At 40.5% G+C, this 22,613-nt stretch overlaps 1 protein-coding gene across 1 annotated transcript in view; it reads left to right on the plus strand.

Annotated features, from left to right (window-relative positions):
* The first annotated feature begins 940 nt into the window (after positions 1–940).
* Positions 941–22,613, plus strand: part of GRIN3A (glutamate ionotropic receptor NMDA type subunit 3A) — a 149,350-nt gene continuing 127,677 nt past the window's right edge. The window contains exon 1 of the mRNA XM_019729259.3: positions 941–2,307. Within this exon, the coding sequence (XP_019584818.3) occupies positions 1,609–2,307 (699 nt within the window). The 5' untranslated portion in view covers positions 941–1,608. The remainder of the gene's footprint in view (positions 2,308–22,613) is intronic.

Below are 22,613 nucleotides of genomic sequence, written 5' to 3' on the forward strand. Positions count from 1 at the left end.
ACAACTCTCCAGAGCTAAAAACTAACTGTATTTGCATAACAATTTAACAGATCCAAACAACAGGGCAAGGTCAGGTGAAATAAATTACCAAGGTCATGATTCTCTTGAAGTGGGATTGAAATTCAAAATTGCTGATTCCCAGGGCTTGCTTGGCCATATGGATAACTCTCCTACTCACCTAAATGCTACTGTGGCATAAAATAAATTTACTGTATGTGTGGAAACCACCGACCTGCCCTTAACCCCTTCCCTTCCTTCTAATACAAGATCATTCAGATCAGGGAGGAAAAAATCATATCATAACCCACAGACCTCACTGTATTTCCACAAAATGAAAGAACTTACTAGAAACAGTGATATGGAGGACTCTTGGTTTAAACTAGGAAACGCTGTTGACTATGCTTGAAACTCAGAAGTATTTTGAATCTCTTTAATGTCTTGATTAAATGATTGCTTCGAATTCACTGTTCTAATTCTGAGAACCTAAAAACATAAGGATCCTTAAAATCCGCAAAGGCCCACATGCCAGAGAGAAGGAAGCTGAGATTAAATGTGTAAACACATCTTGCTTTAATACCCTTAGCTTGAAATACCTTTAAAGCGACACATCGAAGAGAAGCTCGTTAAAGTCACAGACTCTTTGAACTTGTAACAGTGAACCACTGGATTTCAGATTCCTCAGGCGCAACGCGGAATTCAGAATTCTCCGCTGCTCCGAATCCTCGCCCTAGGAGGTCGCAGGGAATATAGCCAACTAGGACTCCTAGCCTTTGAGGGGTGAGGACTTTCCAGGGGCGCGGGAAGCGCGGCCGGCGAATCTCACCACCAGTGGGCGTTTAGCGCAGCCAAGCGACAGGCTGGTGCCAGGGCTCAGCAACAGGGAGGCGCGGCTGAGGCGGGGAGAACTTTGCGCTCCGAGCACAACCACCCTTTGCTGGCCAGTCGCGTCGCTCCTCGGAGGAAGCAAACGGCTGCGGCGACTGGGCAGAAAAAGGACGAAAGGAAGAGGGAAGTAGCAAGGGAAGAAGAAAACTGAAGCCAGCGCTGGGGGAGCCCGCGAGGGGATGGCCGGCCTGGGAGCAAGACGGCTCTGGCTTCTTTTCCGCACCCCGGGCGTGAACGCCTTCTCCTGCGCGACCCCAAGGAAATAAGTGGGTCTTGCCTGGGTGGAAAAGGATGCGAAAAGACTCCAAGTGAGCGTGTTGCCTCGTCGGTCACCGTTGCCCGCTAGGAACTCCGGCTGCTTCTCAGCCCAGTCTCCTCGCGGGATCCGACGCAGTGCCCGAACTGCCCTGCAGATGGGGTGGGCAGGGAACGGGCGCCCCAGCAGCGGGTGAGCGGCGCCGGCCCGCCCGCCTGCCCGGCTCCGCGCAGGGACCGGGCGGGCAGAGGATGCGTGGCGCAGGGACCCGGGAGCGGGGTCTGAGACTGCCGAGGGCACGCTAGGCTCCCATTTGGATGGCCCAGAGACCGCTACAGCTCCTGGGACCTCTTCACCTCGTCTAGAGAGCTGCGCGCCGGACCTGGGGGCGGAGACCTTAGGCGGCGGCTGCAGCGGGGCGAGCCCGGAGCTGGAGGGGGCGCGCTTTCTCCCTGCGGGTCTCAGTAATGAGGAGACTGAGTTTGTGGTGGCTGCTGAGCAGGGTCTGTCTGCTGCTGCCGCCGCCCTGCGCACTGGTGCTGGCCGGGGTGCCGGGCTCCTCCTCGCACCCGCAGCCCTGCCAGATCCTCAAGCGCATCGGGCACGCGGTGAGGGTGGGCGCGGTGCACTTGCAGCCCTGGACCACGGCCCCCCGCGCGTCCAGCCGCACTCCGGACGGCAGCCGGGCGGGCGCCCAGCGGGATGAGCCCGAGCCAGCGATTTGGCGGCCCCCGGTGCCCTCGCCCGGCGCTCGCTGGCTGGGGAGCGCCTTGCATGGCCGGGGGCCGCCCGGCGCCCGGAAGCCCGGGGAGGGCGCCGGGGCCGAGACCCTGTGGCCTCGGGACGCCCTCCTCTTCGCCGTGGACAACCTGAACCGCGTGGAAGGGCTGCTGCCCTACAACCTGTCTTTGGAAGTAGTGATGGCCATCGAGGCGGGCCTGGGCGATCTGCCGCTCTTGCCCTTCTCCTCCCCTAGCTCGCCGTGGAGGAGTGACCCTTTCTCCTTTCTGCAGAGCGTGTGCCACACCGTGGTGGTGCAAGGGGTATCGGCGCTGCTCGCCTTCCCCCAGAGCCAGGGCGAGATGATGGAGCTCGACTTGGTCAGCTCCGTCCTGCACATTCCTGTCATAAGCATCGTGCGCCACGAGTTTCCGCGGGAGAGTCAGGTGAGAGGAGGCTGGCGCGTGGCGTGGAGACGGGCGCCGCTGGGGGCTGGGGCCGTCGCAGCGGGCGGGGGGAGGGAGATAAAGAGAACGGGGCTTTACAACTTTGATACTGTTTAAGGATCGGACCATATCTGTAGGCGGTAGGTAGAAGGGCCTCGGTAGAAGTAAAATAAAACATTTTAAGGGTAGATGGAAATAAAATGAGAGGTAGAGGTAGCATATGGAAGGAAGTGGGGAGAAGCAACGAAAACATCTTTATCTTTTGGCCAGCTGTTAGAAACCTAGTGGATGCCCGACGGAAGGAGAAGTTCAGGATGTTGGAATGCGATCGAGGTTTTAATGACTAGACAGGGGTTGGGGATGGAGGTTCCCTGCCTGAGAGAGTTTTTCTCTCCCTTGAGGAACTCTGAGAGCATGGGGCGGAAAGAGCAGCATCTGTTCCCAGACTTCCTTAGGTGTGCCTAAGCCTTAGGCGACGGTGTCAGGACGGAAGCACATCCCTCCGAATTCCTTTGAGTCAACAGGAAATCTGCAACTACGTAGTTCAGAAGCGATAGGTAAAGAAGAGTGGTTAATTAGTCTTGGGTATTGGAATGCATCAGAAATATTGTGTGATAGCGTGAAAATTGATGGGATGAATCATACGGGTTTGTTTCTTTGTCCTTCTTTCTATGTGATGTAGGCTCAAATTGGCTGTGTGCAGTTCACCCCATTTCTGCTCCAATTATCTGGAAATAAAGGAAGAAGTATATAATGATTTCGTTTTCAATGGGTTAAAAAATTAAATATATTTTCAATAAAAGAAGCTATTTGTGAACTTAACTGTTAATAATGATGAGATAAATATTTAAGGAGAGGGTGGAGTCCTTTAAGCAATGGGAATTTTCTGCATTTTGTGCATTATTTTTATCAAAATATCAAACTTCATTAAGTTTGCAGAAAGTATCTATGAAACAAATAGGTAATTGGTATTGGCTTAGTGAGACACTAAGGAAAGTTCTGGGGCTTGACCAACATTGTTAGTGTACTAGTAAAAGAGTCCAGACACTGGAGAATTTCTAACTCTGTATCATTTTCACTCTGTCCCTTTAGTTGGAAAAAAAACCATATATATATATATATATATATATATATATATATATATATATATATATATATATTTCATATATATATATATGAAAATGACTAAGAGTAAACATCAAAAGTTTGATAGAATCTATGCATAAAATATCAAGACAGTACTAAAGATTTATTTTTATAGAAAAATGAATCTTGCATTTTTAATCTTACGAAGGGCAGGCACAAGCTACTTTCAGAAAGTTGCCCAGAAGATTCCTATTTAACGCTGAACTACAGAGATTTGATCCGTAGAGTGCAGGCTAATTAACTTTTAACTAAAATATTTCCGTCACCTGAATCTGAATGACTGCAGGCAGCAGATGGGAAGGCATGGAAAACACAGGTGCACAATGCTGCCAATAGCCAAAGTGTTATAAACATGAAACTGCATCCATAGGGTGCATCATTATTAATGTATATATGCAGAATCAGATCTAATGAAATGCAAGAGTCAGCATCACTTGCTTGTCATCATTGCTTCTTTATTATCTAATACTTCATAAGTTGCCAATACTGTTCACAGTCTCCAGACTCCTCTCCATTTGTTTGGCAAGAATCTTGTTTGGCAAGATTGTTTGGCAAGAATCTTAAATAGCAAGAATTTCCTCTAAAATTAGTATTCCTTAGTTAGAAGGGACATTGTCTGTGTTGTGTGATGGATGTGTGCAGTATATAGCACATTATAACAAGGGGACCAGAGACACCCTGAAGCAGCATTTAGCATCAGTAGACTTTAAAGCTTTAGGACCACTAGGGAAACAAAGTCCTCCAGGGACAACATTTACAAGCAGACAATAAAACGAATACTCTGCTAAGCACATTTACTTCTGTATTTCAATTCAGAAATTTATTTTAAATCACTGTTGTCACTTACTTTCATGACACACATCTAGAAAGGGAGCGATTACATTAACTCAGATCTAGTTTGCCCAACGGAGAACATTTTCTTTCATTTATCTTTGTATTTTAAATTCAAACATATCTAACTTGTTTTACTTTTAATATATCATTTAAATGTCGTCCTATAATGTTCTATAGTAAGAATGTCCAGCTCAATGCCAACTCACTGTAATATGTAGTTTTAGGATATGAACATAATGTGCTGTCAGCAAAAATAATAACTGATCTTTCCTTTGCTTCTCCTGAAAAGTGGACCTTTCTTTAATACACTGATAGATTTTTATAATACTGTCTAAATATAGAAGAACGTCAGAGTCATTTTACACATTAAATAAGATTGACTTAATGTAGCCACTGTCTTCATTAGAGTCTATTGCCCAGTGACCCAACTTGTTGATTGTGTCAGTGGCTGAATAAGAATTCTGGAAGAAAGTGGACTTCTCCCCACAACCGAGGAAAATAAAATTGTGTCTCATCCAGACAAATCAAAATTGCTTTTAGAGCAGGAGCAGCAACAGTGTTTTCTCTCTCATTTGAGCTTCTGATTTCTTTCCTATGAAGTCTTTAATTACTGAATAATGGTTTCGATGGTGTTCTGCCACAACTTCTGCAGGGAAGGCGATACCACTAAAATGATCAACCCTCTGAGAAAAGCATAACAGTTTTATTTCAATATTTTGTTCATTCAAAATGTTCACATAAACACAATTAACTTCCTTCAGCAGGGAAATCCATTTAAAGTAAGATAGTTAACTACCCACTGTTGGAAACCGTATGTGTATTATCACAACATAATAAAAGCTTAATGAAACATTACACATAGGATAGGGTCAAAGCATGTTTCCATCCAAAAAATTCTGACTGTACCACCACATTCAAACTTCTAGTTGAAGCTACCTCATTTTATTAAGATGATCCCTTCTTAGTTCTAAATTCTATTCCTATGACCTTCAAATAAGGAGGGTGCATGTGGAACCAGTTACATTTACTTATAAATCATATTAAGTTCCTACAGTTCTTTCTCTTCCTTCCCCATAGTACTTTTTCTTCTAGGAGTTTTGATTAGTTTCTCCAAAATTCTTAAAATCCACCTGCTGAGGTAGTGATAGATACACGTTTCTTGTTAAAATGTTTATCTCATGTTAATTCCATATGGCAAAGTTAATGGCGCAATATCATTGGCTTAGATCCAAACTCATGCAATTAAAAAGTAACTACACCATTTTCGACTCTTGTTGAACGTACCAACCACAATTTGCCAGTCTCATGAGCCATATATACTAACTAATTATTAGGTTGGTGCAAAAGTAATTGCGGTTTTTGCAATTATTTTTAACCTTTTAAACCGCAATTACTTTTGCACCAACCTAATATATGTTTATTCCCACAGGAATATAAGTGTTTTAGATAGTCCATTTTCTTTGACAATACAAGGCTAAGTATTAAAGCCTCTTTATTAGAAGTTGACTAGCACAGCACTTTTGTATGACACAGGGGTCAGAACAGTGATACCACTAATAACAGGCATTTCACGAGGGGACAGATGAGGGACTTGTATTTTAAAAACATCTGCTCTCAACTATGTTGGTTTTCTTTGACTTATTCTTGCTAAGCACTGCTCTCTCTCCTCTTGAGGAAATGTATTCTTCTGCAATTCATGATGAATGGCTGATGGTAACACCTAATTGATGCTGACTTAAAGATAAACGATTTCAAATTAAGTGACAAGTGATGCAAAACTTTTCTTAGCAGTGATCTTTTACAGGTTCTTTTGAAGAACCAAAACGTGAGATTAATTTGAAAGTTTTTTTTTTTCCTTTGGGAATTTTTCTTTACAATATTAATTTATTTTTCTATATAACTAGCAAAGGGGAGACTAGCAGACACTGTTCATTGGGTAATTAGTCTGTCTCACCAACTTTTCTTTGTTCCTGCCAATGTAGTTATATAGAGAGAAGTATTTGGTTTTGATCTTCTTTGACTATTACGTCTTGAAATTAACTTATGATTGAATCAGCTGAATTAAATCTCTGAATCATTTGAAGACCAATTTCAATATCTAATTCCTTAATGTTTTATCTTCTGCTGTTGCCGAAGGCACCTGGATTTTGTGTCATTAGATTTTATTTCATGAATACCTTCAATTAAAATGCAATCATGTTGGTTAAAAGAGCACAGTATCGTGGAAGGTATATTAAATAGTAGAAAAACTCTCAGCCAACCTCTGCCTCTTACTGGCCATGTAATCTTGGGCAAGCTTCTTTATCTCTAAGCATGTGTGCTTATCAGTCAAAAGAAGGTATCTAACCAATCCAACAGAGTTGTTTTGTGAATCAAATGAGAAAAGTGAAGTACTTTGGAAATATTAATAGTGTCAGCCAAATACCTAGTAGAGAAGTGTTTATGATCTGATAGGAATCATCCAAGTCTTAGTTCTCCACTAATTCTCCATTAGCAATTACTAATCAAAATGGGATGTGATTCACAGTGTAACATGTCTTCATCCTTCACCTTACTCTCTACCCACTCCCTCATTCTCTTTCTCTTAAAAAAAAAAGTAAGTGGATTTACCACCACCATCCTTCCCCTCCCCCATCCCCCTAAAAAGGGGTGGGGGGAAGTGAACTAAGTTCCTAAGTAAATTGCCTAGGAATACTTGCCTAGGAATAGAAGATATGCCAATATACCAATGATGTACCAATGGCAACTTTTTACCTATGGTACGTCTAACAGAGTTTCTAGAGCCGTAGGTATTCTCATAAAAGTTTCAATAAGATGCCTGAGGTTTTTCAGAAATGTTGGTCTCTCACATCGCTCGTAAGTTGTTCCTATAGACAAACTTATAGTAGATCATTCATGAGATCATGGCCACACAGTCTAACTCCACTAAGCACACTTGCGGCTCATCTGACATTACTTTCACAGCATGTCTTTTTTGATGAAGAAAGCAGTGTGTTGGTTCATACTGGCATAAGTTCCTTATCTCATGGATGGATAACAGTTTGCAAAGCAGCTACTTTGAGTACCATTGCCCTAGACAATTATATGGGGCTCTAATAGCGAGGTATTGTTCATTTTAGTGGCACCACTAAATGTAGACAAGAGAATCTCATCGCTCTTTCTCTTGCCTACTCTAGCTACTCCCACTCACATGCACAGAAGAGTAGAGGAAACTGTACAGCACCAGAAATGGGATGTGAAATCCATAAAACTAGGCAAGAAGGAAGCAAGAACATCTCAGCATCTGCCGCATTGATTTTTGAGTGAATACATACATGAACAACAAGTTAATGGAACTCTTTAAGCCACTCATTTGTCTTTCTCAGATCCTTCCTTTATGGGATGGTGGGAAGAAAGAGCAACAGGAAAAAAGTGAGCAAGGAGTAAGCCAGCTGTCTGCCACCTCCCACCTCCTCCCCAAACTTAACACGTCAGCCAGATTGTCAGATCTCCTTCTGAATGTGTAAGATTCAGCCACTTTTAGGGTACAGTGTGTTTGATTTCCTGCATTTTTGGCACCCCTTTATGTGTGTGTGTGAGAGAGAGAGAGACAGAGAAAGAGAGAGAGAGAGAGAGAGAGAGAGAGAGAGAGAGAGAGAGAGAGAGAGTGTGTGTGTAGCATTTATGCTTTTTAAGGCTTCTTCACAAACGTGGTCCTGTAATCCTTCTAACAGTCCTGTGAGGCAGGTAACAATGAGTAGACAACATAGTGTACTAGAAAGAGCTGTGCATTGTAGAAAGTGAGAAGTCAACAAGAAAAAAAAGACTAATAGCTCCTTCTGAATTTACTGTATTTGTCAGCCTGTAATCCAATTACAGAATTATCCCAGAAAAAGGGGTAGAAGAGAGAGATAACTACTTCTAGGTTTGATTGTTACAAGCCTATTTCCCACTAAATATCCAAAAATGGAAATTAAATGAATCAGTGAATCATGATATATATTTGTAAAAATGATGCAGGAAGAGTCTGAAGAGAAGTCACTGTGATGCTGTGATAATGGAAGTGGAGATTGGAGTGATGCACATGGAAGATGGAAGAAGGGGCTATAAGCTAAGGAATACAGGCAGCTACTACTAGAAGCTAAAACAAAAAATCAGGGAAGTGGGTTATTTCCTCAGAGGCTCCATAAGGAATGCAGCCCTGGCCTTACCTTGACTTTAACCCAGTGAAACAGATTTCAGACTTATGACCTCCAGTCATAAGTAATGAGAAAATAAATTGTGCTGTTTTGGATCACTAAGTTTGTAGTAATTTATTATAGCTGCAATAAAGACTTAAACACACTTTGTGACACAGACTGATGGAGGCGGTAAAAAGAAGATAGAGGGTGACATGGCTCAGCTTCTTCTACGGAGGTAGATTCTCGTTCACCTTTCACGTTTTGCAGCTGGACAAAATAAAATATCCAAGAGAAGCAGAGCTTGGGTCTTTCAAGATGCATTTTCCCCACCCACATGTAACCATGACCCAACTGATGTTTTAGGCTTCTTGGAGGAGATTGGGTTGTTAGAAAGGTCAGAGTCTAACCTGACATGGATCAAAGGTTCAGAAGTTTCCCATTTTTCATACAGGCTTTATCTGTACTAATATGAGTGACTTGTGGCATACGTTCGCTCACAGTTTAAGGGATATACTAAGGCTTATAGAAAACTAATACCTGTAAAGCAAACTCTGCCTTTTAATGAATGCTGACTGTCTTAAAACCATTTGATGCCTACAACTTTGAGGGACTCATTAAATGCGTATTGCTTTTATGATTATAAAAGTAATGCATATGCCCTACTATTCCATGGGTGTCCACAAGTCACCTTGAGTAATGTTTTGATGCATTTAATCTCTCAAGGCTATAACGGTTTAAAATTTTTAGAAGCAGTTGGGGACAATTAAAGAAAGCTTTATGTTAACACTAACTGGACTTTGGACATTGGCGTCAAATAATAGAAGAAAGGAAAACCTTTTCTGAAACTTTTTCAGAAAATTCAGAGTTGACATGGCTTTTTGAAGCTTGGGCACTCTTGAGTTGGTGGTATTTCTATATTTAAAGGTGGGATTTTCCTTTGTTTTTGTAGTCTGTCTTTATATTGTCATCCCTCTGTAAAGTGGCTGAGTCTGCACACTTGCAAACAGTAGCTCTGTCTGGATCTCACTAACATTCTTAGAAATGACTTAGAAATGGGTTGCCAGTACGCACCTCTCAATTAGGCGTGGTTATTAGCTGAACTTTTGATATCAAGCACTTGGATGGCTGTACAACCTGCATGCAATCTATTCATGTTTTATAATAAAAAACCTCAAGTCAAAGTCAAACAACAGTTGAGTTTACATTCTCCAGGTTGAAAAAAAAAAAGAAATTTATTTTCATAAACAAAGCTGGATGAACAGCATGTCTTTATCTAATAGAATCACAATCTGGCTCAGTTATAGGATTCTATTTGTTCATTCCCAGCCAGAGGTACTTAAACAGGGATTCCATTAAAGAAAGAATTTGCTTGTGTATATGGTGAATTTAATAGATACAGATAGAGAGCTGTTATTATGTTGGTACCATACAAGGAATTAATTTGGGTCACATCACACACATTGTGTTATACACATAAGGAAATGCTTCAGTGTATATCTGAAAATGAATGATAAATCCATACCTGAATTAATGCAATGTGCCTTCACCTGGTCGCAGGCACAGAGAGCCATCTAGTGGCCTCTACAATATAACTTGAAGTTAAAGCATCCCAGGAATCCAACCTCACAAAAACAGGAACAGGGCGCAAAACAGCTTTTAGTCTATTTCCTGGTCTTTTGACTGGAGGAAATTTACGTTAATCCATCGAAGAACTTCTTCTCCCTTTTAAGAAGAGCCAACGATCTCTGCTGTTCTGTTAGCATATCTATAATTGCAGTTATAAACAATTAAGCAAGATATCTCAAAGTGTGTGTCTAGAGGGGTTGGGAGAAAATTGTGAATGACTCTAACTAATTTTAAAAATATAGAGTGGTTAATTATTTTAGTAGCTGTATTTACTTTCACTTTGGTTCATAATGCGGTGTGAAAAGATGCAGCCATTTTATTGTGTTAAGTATATCATTTGTTCCTCTTTTCTGATTATAAAAAATATACATAAATTCTTTGTGGATAAGTCTGAAATTAATAAAATGACAAAGAATAAAATACAAATACCGATAAACCCTCAATCCAGAGATCTAGACATATGTGTGTGTTATAAAATTGGGACTGTGCTATTTTATGATTTTAACTTACTCATATATTATCAATATCTTCTCATGTTATTAATATTTTTCCATTATATTGAAGGGCAGAAAGTGTGTCTTTGAATGGATTGTTTCATGATTTGTTTAACCCCTCTTATTTGAGTCAGGTTTTTCCCACTGCTACTAATGGGACTTGACCAGACTCATCCTCCTGAACATTCTTGTCGTTTTTGGTGCCGTGGAGCACTCTCTGCTTGAGTTCTGTGATACCATTATGGTTTCCCTCCTTTTGTCTCTTTTGTTGTCTTTCACTGATTGTGCTTTTTGTCTTCCCCACTTGTAGTAATAATTATGATGCTGTGTTGTCTGTCCCACAGGAGAGGTACTAGCTCTCTATGAATACTTGAGTTCAAATAAAGTAAAATGATAGAAAATTTAAGCCAGTTTCTCAGGCACTCTACCCCATTTCAAGTGCTCAGTGGCCACAATTGGGTAGCGGCGACTGTATTTGACAGCGCATATGTATATTTTCCATCTTTACAGGAAGTTCTGTTGGACAGTTCTATTGCTGTCTAAGGGCGTGCATTTGCAAAGAACAGAAACTCACTCCATTGAGCTCAGAAACAAAGAATGTGTGCTGAAAAACTGCAGGAAAATGAAAAAGAGCAGACTGCATGAGGTACAGCTGGGCTGTACCACTAGGGGGCGGGGGGGGGAGTGTCAGGGCAGTTACTCCTTCCTTCCTCCTTCTGGGACCCAGTAGCTTGTCTCTTGCCTTCTCACTTCATATTTGCTCCATCCTCCTCTCTGGATACATGCTTCTTCCTCTTCCCTGCCATAACTTTGGCCTGAATTTGGCTCTGATTTACCATGACAGGACTGAATTCTATATGACTTTACAACTTTAACCGAATCATCTATGTTCCTTATATCTCTTAGTTCGCATTTTCCATACGTCTGATTGGCTCAACCCACATAGATTGGTTCCCTCTCCATCCCCAAGTTATACTCCCTCCCTTAACCCAATTAGCAATTACCAGATTCCTGAGTTAAGGGCTCTGTATAAATCTTAGAGTACAGCAGTAGATAAAATAGCAAAGCCCTTGCTCTCAAAGAACTTACAGTCTGGTGAGGGAGATAAACCCAACTTACAGTCTGGTGAGGGAGACAAACAATAAGACGTGCAAACACATAAATATATAATATGATATTATTAAGTAGAGGCAAGTGCAATGGAGAAAAATAATGCAGGGTAAAGGATTAGAGAACGACTATGCTTAGTCAATAAGGCCTGTCTGAAGAGGTAATATTTGAGCAGAGAATGAAGTAAGGAGTAAGCCATGCAAATATCTGAGGGAAGGGCATCACAAGCAAAGAGAATGAAAGTGCCAAGGCTCTGAGGTAGGAATGAGCATAGCAAACAATATTTATTGAATAAATGAATAAATGGACTATCCTTAGTACTCTTCACTACAAGATTTGTTAATGGGCACAATTTCAAAGAAGGAGGTATAAACAGTGAGGCAATAATCAGACCCAGTACACTTACATATGGGTATTTCCCAAGGCTTAGATTCCTGATTTTTGTCTCTTTGCATGTGGCAACACCAGGAATTTCTAACGGGCGTTTCCAGTTATATCTCTCATTCTCACCCTAAACTCAAAATCTTTAAAGATATCCTAAGATGGTTTCCCCCCTCACCTATGACAAGATTTCTCATAGCATCTTTGGCTTCTCATTTTCTTCTTACCAGGTTCTGTTGCCTTTCTCAGACTAGTTCTCATATTTCCATCCTTCCTTATTTTCACAAGACATTAGTTCCTCCCGCCAATACTCTTGAATAGCCTTTATATCTCTAGTATGTTTTTCTCCAAACCATTCTGCACACTGTAGCTAGATACATCTTCCTAAAGCAAAGCAACTTTCATTCATTTACTCATTCTTTCATTCATTCATTTAACAAACACTTGTCAAGTATAATGCACTGAGCTTCATGCCAGCCTCCTGCTCAAAAGGCATTTTACTTTACTATGACAGTTATCATTCTTTTTTTCCACACCTCAACATTCTTGAAGGGTGAAACACACACCTTAACATCAATGATTCACTACCAGAGTAATTTGCGAATTTGGAATAGGGCACACCACTCTTATGAGAATGTGTCAGATTGTCCGGGTTTTGTGAGTTTAGTTCAAAAAAGCATTCCAACTCCAACACAAGGCTGTGACATGCATCCCCGGAAGCCACTGAAACACAGGCTAATAATCATCAGCAAACTTACAGAACCTGATTCTCAAGGCCTTCCACAAACATGCGTAAATAACTTTCTTTTCTTTTTAAATAAAAAGTATGTTGTTTTATTTAGTTCGTTTTGAATTAGTTATGTGTACAAAATCTACAAAGTTCAAAAGGTACAAAAAAAGTATATAACTTCCTTCTCATGGTTTCTTAGAGAACCTTCTTACCGCTGCCCCAGGAGCCACTGTGGAGACTACTGTGCATCTTCCCAGAGATAGTGCCTGCATGATAAACATGTTGCCCTGTTGTTCATACAGAAGGGAACATACTGGACATACCATTCCACACCTTGCTCCCATTGTTATTAATACACACCGAACTCTGTTTGTGAAAATAACTTTCTAATTTGTGACATTCTGTGGAGATACGGGTGCCTCCAAAATATTAATATCTCTAAGAATAGAAATGTGTGTTTGATTTTTTTAATTAATAAGGAGGAATCATTATAGTAAGAAGCATTTCTCTATTATACAGAGGGTGCCAAAAAATGTCTACACATTTTAAGAAAGGAAAACTGTAGTAAAATTGTAATACTCAGTATATACCGATAACAAAAGATGAATACACGTCACATTTGACTTCTGCAATCACAAGAGATGCTCAAAGTGGTTACCATCAGCATCCAGACACTTCTGATTACGGCAAACTACTGCTTCAGCAATGTTGACCAAAGTGTCCACTTGTATACATTTTTTTGGTACCCCCACTATATCTATAATATATAGAAAGACAGATGTACACCCAAGTTGTAACGATTTGCAGATGAATTAAGCTCCAGTTCAGAATTGATTTTTTCCATTGAAACAATGTTATCTGTGGCTATTAAGACCTCAGGCCAGGCTAAAATGCCTGTCTGACCCATAATATAGCATAGCTCTGATTTTAATGGTTCTTTAGACACTAAACACTGTCTGTAACCGGTTCTTTCTGTTTGAGACCAGGGGGTCATAGAGCGAGGGGGGAAACCAGAAGACTGACTTCAAGTTATAGATCCAGACTCATCTGTATAGCCTTGGAAAACCTCTCTGAGCCTCAGTTTCCTCTCTAGTAAGTTATAAATAGTAATTAAACAGGTATTTATTGAGTGCCTACTGTGCTATTTTAAAGAATCGATATGGGTCTCAGTGACTTAATATCCATAAAAAACACTTCGTAAATTCAAATAAAAAAACAGCAGATGAGAAGACATTATCGAAATGTCTTTTTCTTCCGGAAATCACTCCTAGTTCCAGTTTTGGAAAACCAGGGACATCTTCCTTTGTACTAATTTGGCTGTAGGAACAGCCTGCCCTTGTTCTATCCCCTTGCAATGAACCAGAGTGGTGGTACTATAGCTCCTAAGTGGTCAGCATCAGCACAAAGGGAGGAAAGGAGAGCAGGGGCCAAAAGGGACAAAAAGGTGTGTATTCTAAATGCCCCCATCGCTTGCTGCCTCGCCTGAGGAGAAGAAGGGAGTTTGAGGAGCAGACAGGGTATGAGGACCACCGCCAGGACACAGATGAGAATGAGAGAGACACCTTGGGAACCAAATATTAAAGCTAAGATTGCCTGCTTATATTCATAAAAATAAATTAGTTAAGAGTTTTGAGATTGCATCCATTTCTTAATAATACTCTATAATGGGTTGAGATCCTGGAAAATAATTAAACCCCATTCTAACCTTAATTCCAAGACTGCCTTTAACAGTTGCTGGGCAGTGGCCATTTAAAGATTTTGCACCTCCATCAGGACTTAGCCAGGCCAGGAGAACACTTAGGATTCCCTTGGGCAAAGCAACACTAGGAAAGATCAGGAATGAATAAACAGGCTTAATTAACCATAGCCAAAGCATCTCTGCCTATAGTATTTCTTTCTTTAAAAAAAAGATTTTTTAATTAAAATATAGCTAACATGCAATACAATATTAGTTTCAAGTCTATAGCATAGTTATTCAACATTTATATAACTAAAGAAGTGATCACCATGGTAAGTCCAGCAACCATCTGACACTGTACCATGCTATCACAACGTTATTGATTGTATTTCCTATTCTGTACGTTACATCAGGTGTACAGCATAGTGGTTAGACATTTACATAATTTAAGAAGTGATCCCCCTAACTAGTACCCACCTGGTACTATACATAGTTATTACCATATTATTGATTATATTTTCTATGCTTTACATCCCATTGACTATTTTGTACCTTCCAATTGTATTTCTTAATTCCTTCACCTTTTTCACCCATCTCCAAACCTCCTCTCATCTGGCAACTCTCAAAATGTTCTCTGTATTTATGAATTTGTTTCTGTTTTGTTTATTTGTTTTGTTCTTTAGATTCCACTTATAAGTGAAATCACACAACTTGTCTTTCACTGTCTGACTTAATACACTCAGCACAATACCCTTTAGGACCATCCATATTGTTGCAGATGGCAAAATTTCATTCTTTCTAATGGCTGACTAATATTCCATTGTATATATGTGCCACTTCTTTATCCATTCATCCATTCAGGGGCACACAGGTTGCCTTCAGATCTTGGCTATTGTAAATAATGCTGCAATGAATGTATGGATGAACACATCCCCTCAAAATAGCATTTTGGGTTTCTTAAGATAAATACCCAGAAGTGGGGTACTGGATCCTTCTTTGTCTTTTGTTTTAAAGTCTGTTTTTTTCTGGTATATGTATTGCTACCACAGCTTTTTTGTTTGTTTCCATTTTCATGAAATAACTTTTTTTATCCCTTTACTTTCAGTCTATGTGTGTCTTTTGATCTGAAGTGAATCTCCGTAGGCAAAATATGTATGGGTCTTGTTTTCTTATCCATTCAGTCAGCCTATGTCTTTTGATTGGAGCACTTAATCCGTTTACATTTAAAATACTTGTCAATAGATATGTAGTTAATGCCATTTTATTGTTCATATTTTTTATCTTTGTTTTTAGGTCATATTTTTTATCTTTTTATTTTTCATCTAAGGTTCCTCATAATAATGGTTTGGTGGTGATGAACTCCTTTAGCTTTTTCTTGTCTGGGAAGCTCTTTATCTGTCCTTCGATTCTAAATGATAGTTTTGCTGGTCGAGTAATCTTGGTTGTAGGTCCTTGCTTTTCATCACTTTGAATATTTCTGGCCAATCCCTTATGTCCTGCAAAGTTTCTGTTGAGAATTCAGCTGACAGTCTTATGGAAGCTCCCTTGTAAACTAACTGCTTTTCTCTAGCTGCTTTTAAGATTCTTTCTTTGTCTTTAACCTTTGGCATTTTAATTATGATGTGTCTTGGTGTGGGCCTCTTTGGGTTCATCTTGTTTGGGATGCCTTGTGCTTCCTGGGCTTGAATATCCATTTCCTTCTCCAGGTTAGGGAAGTTTTCAGTCATTATTTCTTCAAATAGGTTTTTAATTCCTTGCTCTCTCTCTCTCTTCTCCTTCTGGTACTCCTATGATGCAAATGTTGGTATATTTGATATTGTTCCAGAGGCCCCTTAAACTGTCCTCATGCTTTTGCATTCTTTTTTCTTTTTGCTGTTTTGTTTTGGTGTTTTCTGCTACCCTATCTTCTAAATTGCCAATTAGATCCTCTGTTTCATTTAGTCTACTGTTGATTCCTTATAATGTATTCTTCATTTTATTATTGTATTCTTTATTTCCGACTGGGTCTTTTTTATGTTTTCTATCTCCATTTTTATGTTTCCTATCTCTTTGTTGAAGTTCTCCCTGAGATCATTGAGCATCCTTATAACCAGTGTTTTGAACGCTGTGTCTGGTAGGTTGCTTGTCTCCATTTTGTTTAGTTCTTTTTCTGGAGCTTTGTTCATTTCTTTTATTTGGAACATGTTACTTTGTTTCCCTGTTTTGGCTGCCCCCCTGTGTTTGTTTCTATATATTAGGTAGGGCTGCTATGTCTCCCAGACTTAGTAGAGTGGCCTTATGTAGTAGGTGTCCTGTAGGGCCCAGTGGCACAGACTCCCTGGTCACTAGAGCTGGGTGCTCCAAGTGTGTCCCTTGTGTGGGCTGTGTGGGCCCTCGTGTTATTGTTGAGCCTTGGTTGCTGTTTGCCCATCAATGGCAGGGACTGACCCTCGGGCTCATTGGTTGTGAGGACTGGCTGTGACTACAGTGAAGGAACTGTTGTGGAGAGGCTGACCCTATGAAGCAGGATCCACTTTAGCAGGGCTTTGGTGCCTGCCCAGTATGCCCTTTGGGCATGTCGTCCTTGGAGGCAGCCGAGTGATGTTCCATCTTGGTTCAAAGCTGCCACTGGGCATGCCAGCCCCAGAGCCACCTGGGAGGACACCTGCTGCAGGCTAAGTTTAGCTGTAGCCTGTACCCTGCCTGGGGCCACCTGGCATGAATCACAAAGCAATCTGCAGATGGCCACTGCCTGTGCTGTGCTTGGAGCTGCCTTGAGAGGCTTAGCTGGGAACCAAGGCCAGCTGCCGCTAGTGCTGGGTTTAGGGCTACTCAACCAGAGGTACTGGGACACACTGAATCCAGATGCTACTTGTTTGGGTTTTGTGAACCTTTGAGAGACTTTAGAAAAGTCTGCAGCATGAGCCAGGCAGGCAGTTTGTGTGAAAAAGCCATTGGAAGCAGCTTGCGTCTGCCTGAAAGTTGGGTGGGGTGCAGTCTCAGGGAATCACTAGGGTGGGTCAGATGAAAGGCGGTAGCCAGTTTGATGGAGACTCAGATATGGTGGCCACCTGGGTCTGCATGGAGGGAGGGGGAGGGCTCAACAAAGAAACAACAGCTTCCGCCAGCTCCTCCGTCCGGGAGAAAGCCGCCCCTCCAGCTCTTACCCTGAAGCTAGACAACTCAGTTCCTCCCCGTATGTCCCTGGTGCCTTTCAAGCTGCTGCCTCAGTGCTGGAGCTCAGAGCCAGTGAGTCCATCAGCAAGTAAGTCCATGTGTGGGCCCTCCAAGAGGAACACCTTGGAGTGTAGCTGCCTTCCATCCCACTTAGCCACAATCTCTGCTGGTTTTCATAACCAGAAATTATGGTGATTTCTTCCCCTGGCTCTGGAACCCTGAGCTAAAGAGCCTGGTGCAGTTCTGGGACCCCTTGCTCCTCCGGTGGGTACTTCCACAGCCAAGATATCCCTCCCAAATTTTAATGGTCATACGCAGGTGTGGGACGAGCCCGTTCTGCATCTCTGCCCTTCCTACCAGTCTCAAGGTGGCTTCTTCTGTATGTCCTTAGTTGTAAGGCCTTGGTTCAGCAAGACTTCAGGCAGTTCTCAGTGATGGTTGTTCTGTATTTTAGTTGTAATTTTGATGTGGTTGTGAGAGAAGGTAAGCACAGTGTTTACCTAATCCACCACCTTGATTGGAAAGACTATAGTATTTCATTGACCTCCTAACTGACTTCTTTGCCTCCATTCTTGGCTCTCCGTTATATTCTCCAAGCAGCTGTCAGAAAAAAAAAGAAGAAAAAAACAACAACACTTCTCTAGCCTTCTTAAACCCTTTCACCACTAAGAACAGCATTATTTCCCCAACTTTAGGCATTTATGTACTGCCTTCATACTCTTTACTGTATCTCTGCATCATCAATTGCCATTAATACTTGAAATTAACTTACTGTTTTACCTAAATAAATGTATTTAAAATTTTTCCCATCATGATATTAATGAAAACCCTTGCCATACGTAGAAGTTAACTGTAAAAATAAGTACACACTAAAATCAAAACAATTTTCACCAGGTGCCCTTGCCTGAGCCCTTTTTTTAAAAGGAAAAATTTCCAGATGTTATAGAAGTGTTAAGGACATACTGACACCAAACTAAGGCTTTCTCCTTGATTTAACAGAAGGATTAAATGCTAATTGAAAAGGGATTAACTTTCTCACTTTGTGATTCAGTGTTATTTAATGTCAGGTCCCTGAACAACCTAAATTCTCTCATGAAACCACCTACACTCTGCCAAACTCTATCCGATAGGATGAATTCTGAGCAGCTTGGTGCAGCATTCAAGACCTTTCATTACCTGAGCCTTGCTTAACTCTCCTCATTTCTTCTAGTCTAACCCTCACCCTTTGTCCTCTGTGCTTAGCAATGCCTAATGTACTATGCTGTACCAAGCCTTGGCACATTGCTTGGAATGCCCTTTCCCCTTGTGTCTGCCTGAAACTCCTATTCAACCTTCAAACCTTTGCTCTAATATCACCTGTGCATGGTTCACTGCTCACCCTCTCCCTACCATTTTCTACCCTCTCTCTTTCACTTCTTTGTGATGTTTCTACCTGTACATATATTCTCTACATCTATAGCACAACAGTGTAATTATTTGTTAATGTGTGTCTCTCTCCTCCACCAAACTGAACCCTAGCTCCTCACATAACGTGTGGCTCATAATTGATACTTATTGACTATTGATTAAACCGAATTAATGGTCCATTTCCATCCCTTCCAGTATGACAGCACTAAGTAACATCTGTGGAGAGTCCACTATCTGTCAAGGTGGGGTGATGTGAACTTAAAAAAGTGTACTGCCTTATGAAAAAGGGGACTCATTTGCTGTGGTGAATAGAGTTCATGACCACCCAGAATTTACTGTGTTATGTAAAACAAAGCTGGGAGAGCAAGGCATTGAGGAAATTGATTTTTGTAAGAAATAGAAAACATGTTTCTACTACCCTATTGGACTTTTCACGTGTCCTTTATTGTCCTGCAATTGGTTTTCGATTTCCTAGAGACCACAAGTGACAGAAACGTGACGTTGTTCTCATGTCTTTGAGCCACTGCTTTCCCGGCTTCTCATCCCTTCCCTCTCTTCAGCCAATTTCACTATATTGTGAGGCCAAAGATTCTTGACATGTAAAATTACAGAAAGTCAGAGTTGATGAAATGTTAAGTTCCTGGAAATAATCATCAGTGAAAAGGAGAAAAAGCCTGGAATTGTATTATCGTGTCATCACTTGTCAAGCAAAATATCAGGAAAACAGACAAGAATTCAGGTCTGGCTAAGATTAGGCAGTTCTATTCCTAGCTTCCCGTTGTACTCACTGCCTTTCCTTCATTAAGTACAATTCCTTAGGTATTCAGCCCCCTGGAGTGGTGGCCATCTGTGTGTTAGCCACACAGATCCAAGTAACTTTTCAAACTCTAGACTCCCAGACTTCTCACATCAGAACCTCCTGGGGCTGGAGCATATAAATCTATCTAAAAAACAAACAACCTCACAGGTGATTCTGTTTCCAGGTGATTCTGAGTGTATTTTGGGACCACATTATCCAAAGAGTTCCCCTTAATGTGATTTTCAGACTGACCAGGAACCACCTGAAACAAAATCACATTAGGTAATTTTTAAAGTGTACATTCTGAGCCTCCCTGAGTTCCACTAGATTATATGCTATGACCTAAATCTGCATTAAAAGAAAACTCCCCTGAGGATTCATATATGCACCGTACAGTTTGAGAGTCAATGACATAGGGCAGAGATCTCAAACTCAGATGCCTTATAGGGGCCAGGAAGGTAATAAAAATGTGAAAAATAATCCCAGATAATACAATAGGGAGTAGTAAAAATTGTAGGTAACCGAAGAGTGCCTGACCATTCTAAAGGAGGCAGCCAGCCACCAGTCAGCTGCAACCAGCTGTTTCTCATGAGGATAATGCCAGATAGTCTGACTTTTCAAAGGATGTCAGACTGGATTTTTTTAATGTAAAGGTTTCCTTAAATGTTGAAAACTCATTCACTTTTTTCAGCTTTATTGAAGTATAATAGATAAAATTATAAGACATTTAAAGTGTACAAATTATGATTTGATACGTATATGTAGTTGACCCTTGAATAATAACATGGGGGTTAGAGACATCAATCCCCCTGCACAGTCAAAAATTCTTATATAACTTTTGACTCCACAAAAACTTAACTATTAATAACCTACTGTTGACTGGAAGCCTTACTGATAACATAAACAGTTGATTAAAACATATTTTGTATGTTATATGTATCCTATAATGTATGCTTACAATAAAGTAAGCTAGAGAAAATAAAATGTTAAGGCAATCATAAGGAAGAGAAAATGCATTTATTGAAAAAAATCCATGTATAAGGAGACCCTTGCAGTTCAAACCTGTGTTGTTCAAGGTCAACTGTACACTGTGAAAGGATTCCCCCATCAAGTTAATTAAGGAACTCATATTTTTAAAAATAATCTGCAGACTCGGTAGGGCTGGAAGGTCACCAGCTTGACACTTGTGGACTAGGAAATGGCATCGCATTTGTTGTAGGCAAGTCTTAAGCAGAAATGCCTCAAAGCCTGGCTAAACAGTAAGCCTGTAACCATAACATCGTAAAGTACAGTAGCTTTAAGGTGCAGCTAGAAAGAGTTAGAACAAGTACATATTGTAAAGGAGAGATGGCCACCCTCATTTAAAAGCAAAAGAAGAAAATAGGCACTAAGTCATAATGAATGGAATTCATTCCAGGTGCACTCATAAGTGAATCTTGGAAACCTTACTTGTAAAATAGAGATAATGAAATAATGATAACTACTTACAGCGTTTGAGGTATTGATTAAGTAGAATAGCTTATATCAAGTGAATTTGCCAGTCGTCTGACATGGGAGGTACTCAGCTTTAAAAAAGAAAAAAATGCTAATTCGCTTATTTTCTCCTCAGCCTCTCTGTTGCCTTGCACTAAATTCAAAAGGCAGTAAATAAAAGCAGGTTAGTGGCAAAAAGCTGACAAACTCCCTTGGAATACATGTTTCTTTTTTAAAGAAAACTGTTAACATTTCTATGATGAGATCATTAACAGGGTAGTAATGACAAAGTGATTCAAGTCCCTCGTAAGAAATGCCATTTCTAATTGTTTAGAGGTTACCAGAGGGTAAAGGGGGAGAGGGGTGATAGATGAGGGAAAAGGGCATCAAATATATGGTAATGGAAGGAGAACTGACTCTGGGTGGTGAACACACAGCGTGATATATAGATGATGTATTATAGAAATGTACACCTGAAACCTAGGTAACTTTACTAACCATTGTCACCCCAATAAACTTTAACGCGTTGCGTACTGCAGGGTTTAAATCCCTCGTGAAGATTCTCGTGAAGATTCTCGTGATCCGTACGCAACGTGTTAATTTAAAAAAAGAAAGAAATGTCATTTCAAAATACAAAAATGGCCTTCCATCTCACACTGGCTTTCTTTTCTCTACTGTAGTTCAGTGATTCTAAATCCTGTGCAAAGGAAGGAGCTAAATGAGTGGCCTAGAGGATTCTTGTGGATAATTCTGAAAAAGCTACTAATACTCTGGTCTAGGGAAGTTGCCTATACTTTATTGCTTGCTATTATTCATTGACTTTTTAAAAGTTAATTTTATATGAAAACAATGTAACGTGATATGAAAAAATGTATTTATACTTTTAAAGACTAATAACTTCATCACCTTAACATACCAATTTGTGTCCTCTTGTATACACGTTTTTATCTCTATGAGGTCACTGTTTTCTATTTTACTTGCCATAATAATCCCAGGGCCTGTAACAGTCCTTTGCACATAGCAGTCACTCAAATATTTATTTAAGGAATGAGTGAACTTCTGAAGTGATAGACAATGTGTATATTGCTTTGCTCATTTCCATTATGTCATGAATCTTTTCTGTCTCCACAAACTTCAAACAAATTATATTTCTCTACATGTTTTGTTTTGTTTTTTCTAATTATAAAATCAGAAAAATATGAAGGCCAAAAAAATTTTTTTAATCTCACTCCAGGAACAATCACTCTTAACTTGCTGAAGTATTTCTCCTAGTATTTGTTACGTAAAACTTTTTATTTAAATGTGGAGAATT

The sequence above is a fragment of the Rhinolophus sinicus genome, chromosome 16 (assembly GCF_057876585.1).
Source record: "Rhinolophus sinicus isolate RSI-liver-muscle chromosome 16, RSI-T2T, whole genome shotgun sequence".
In the NCBI taxonomy this organism is placed as follows: domain Eukaryota; kingdom Metazoa; phylum Chordata; class Mammalia; order Chiroptera; family Rhinolophidae; genus Rhinolophus; species Rhinolophus sinicus.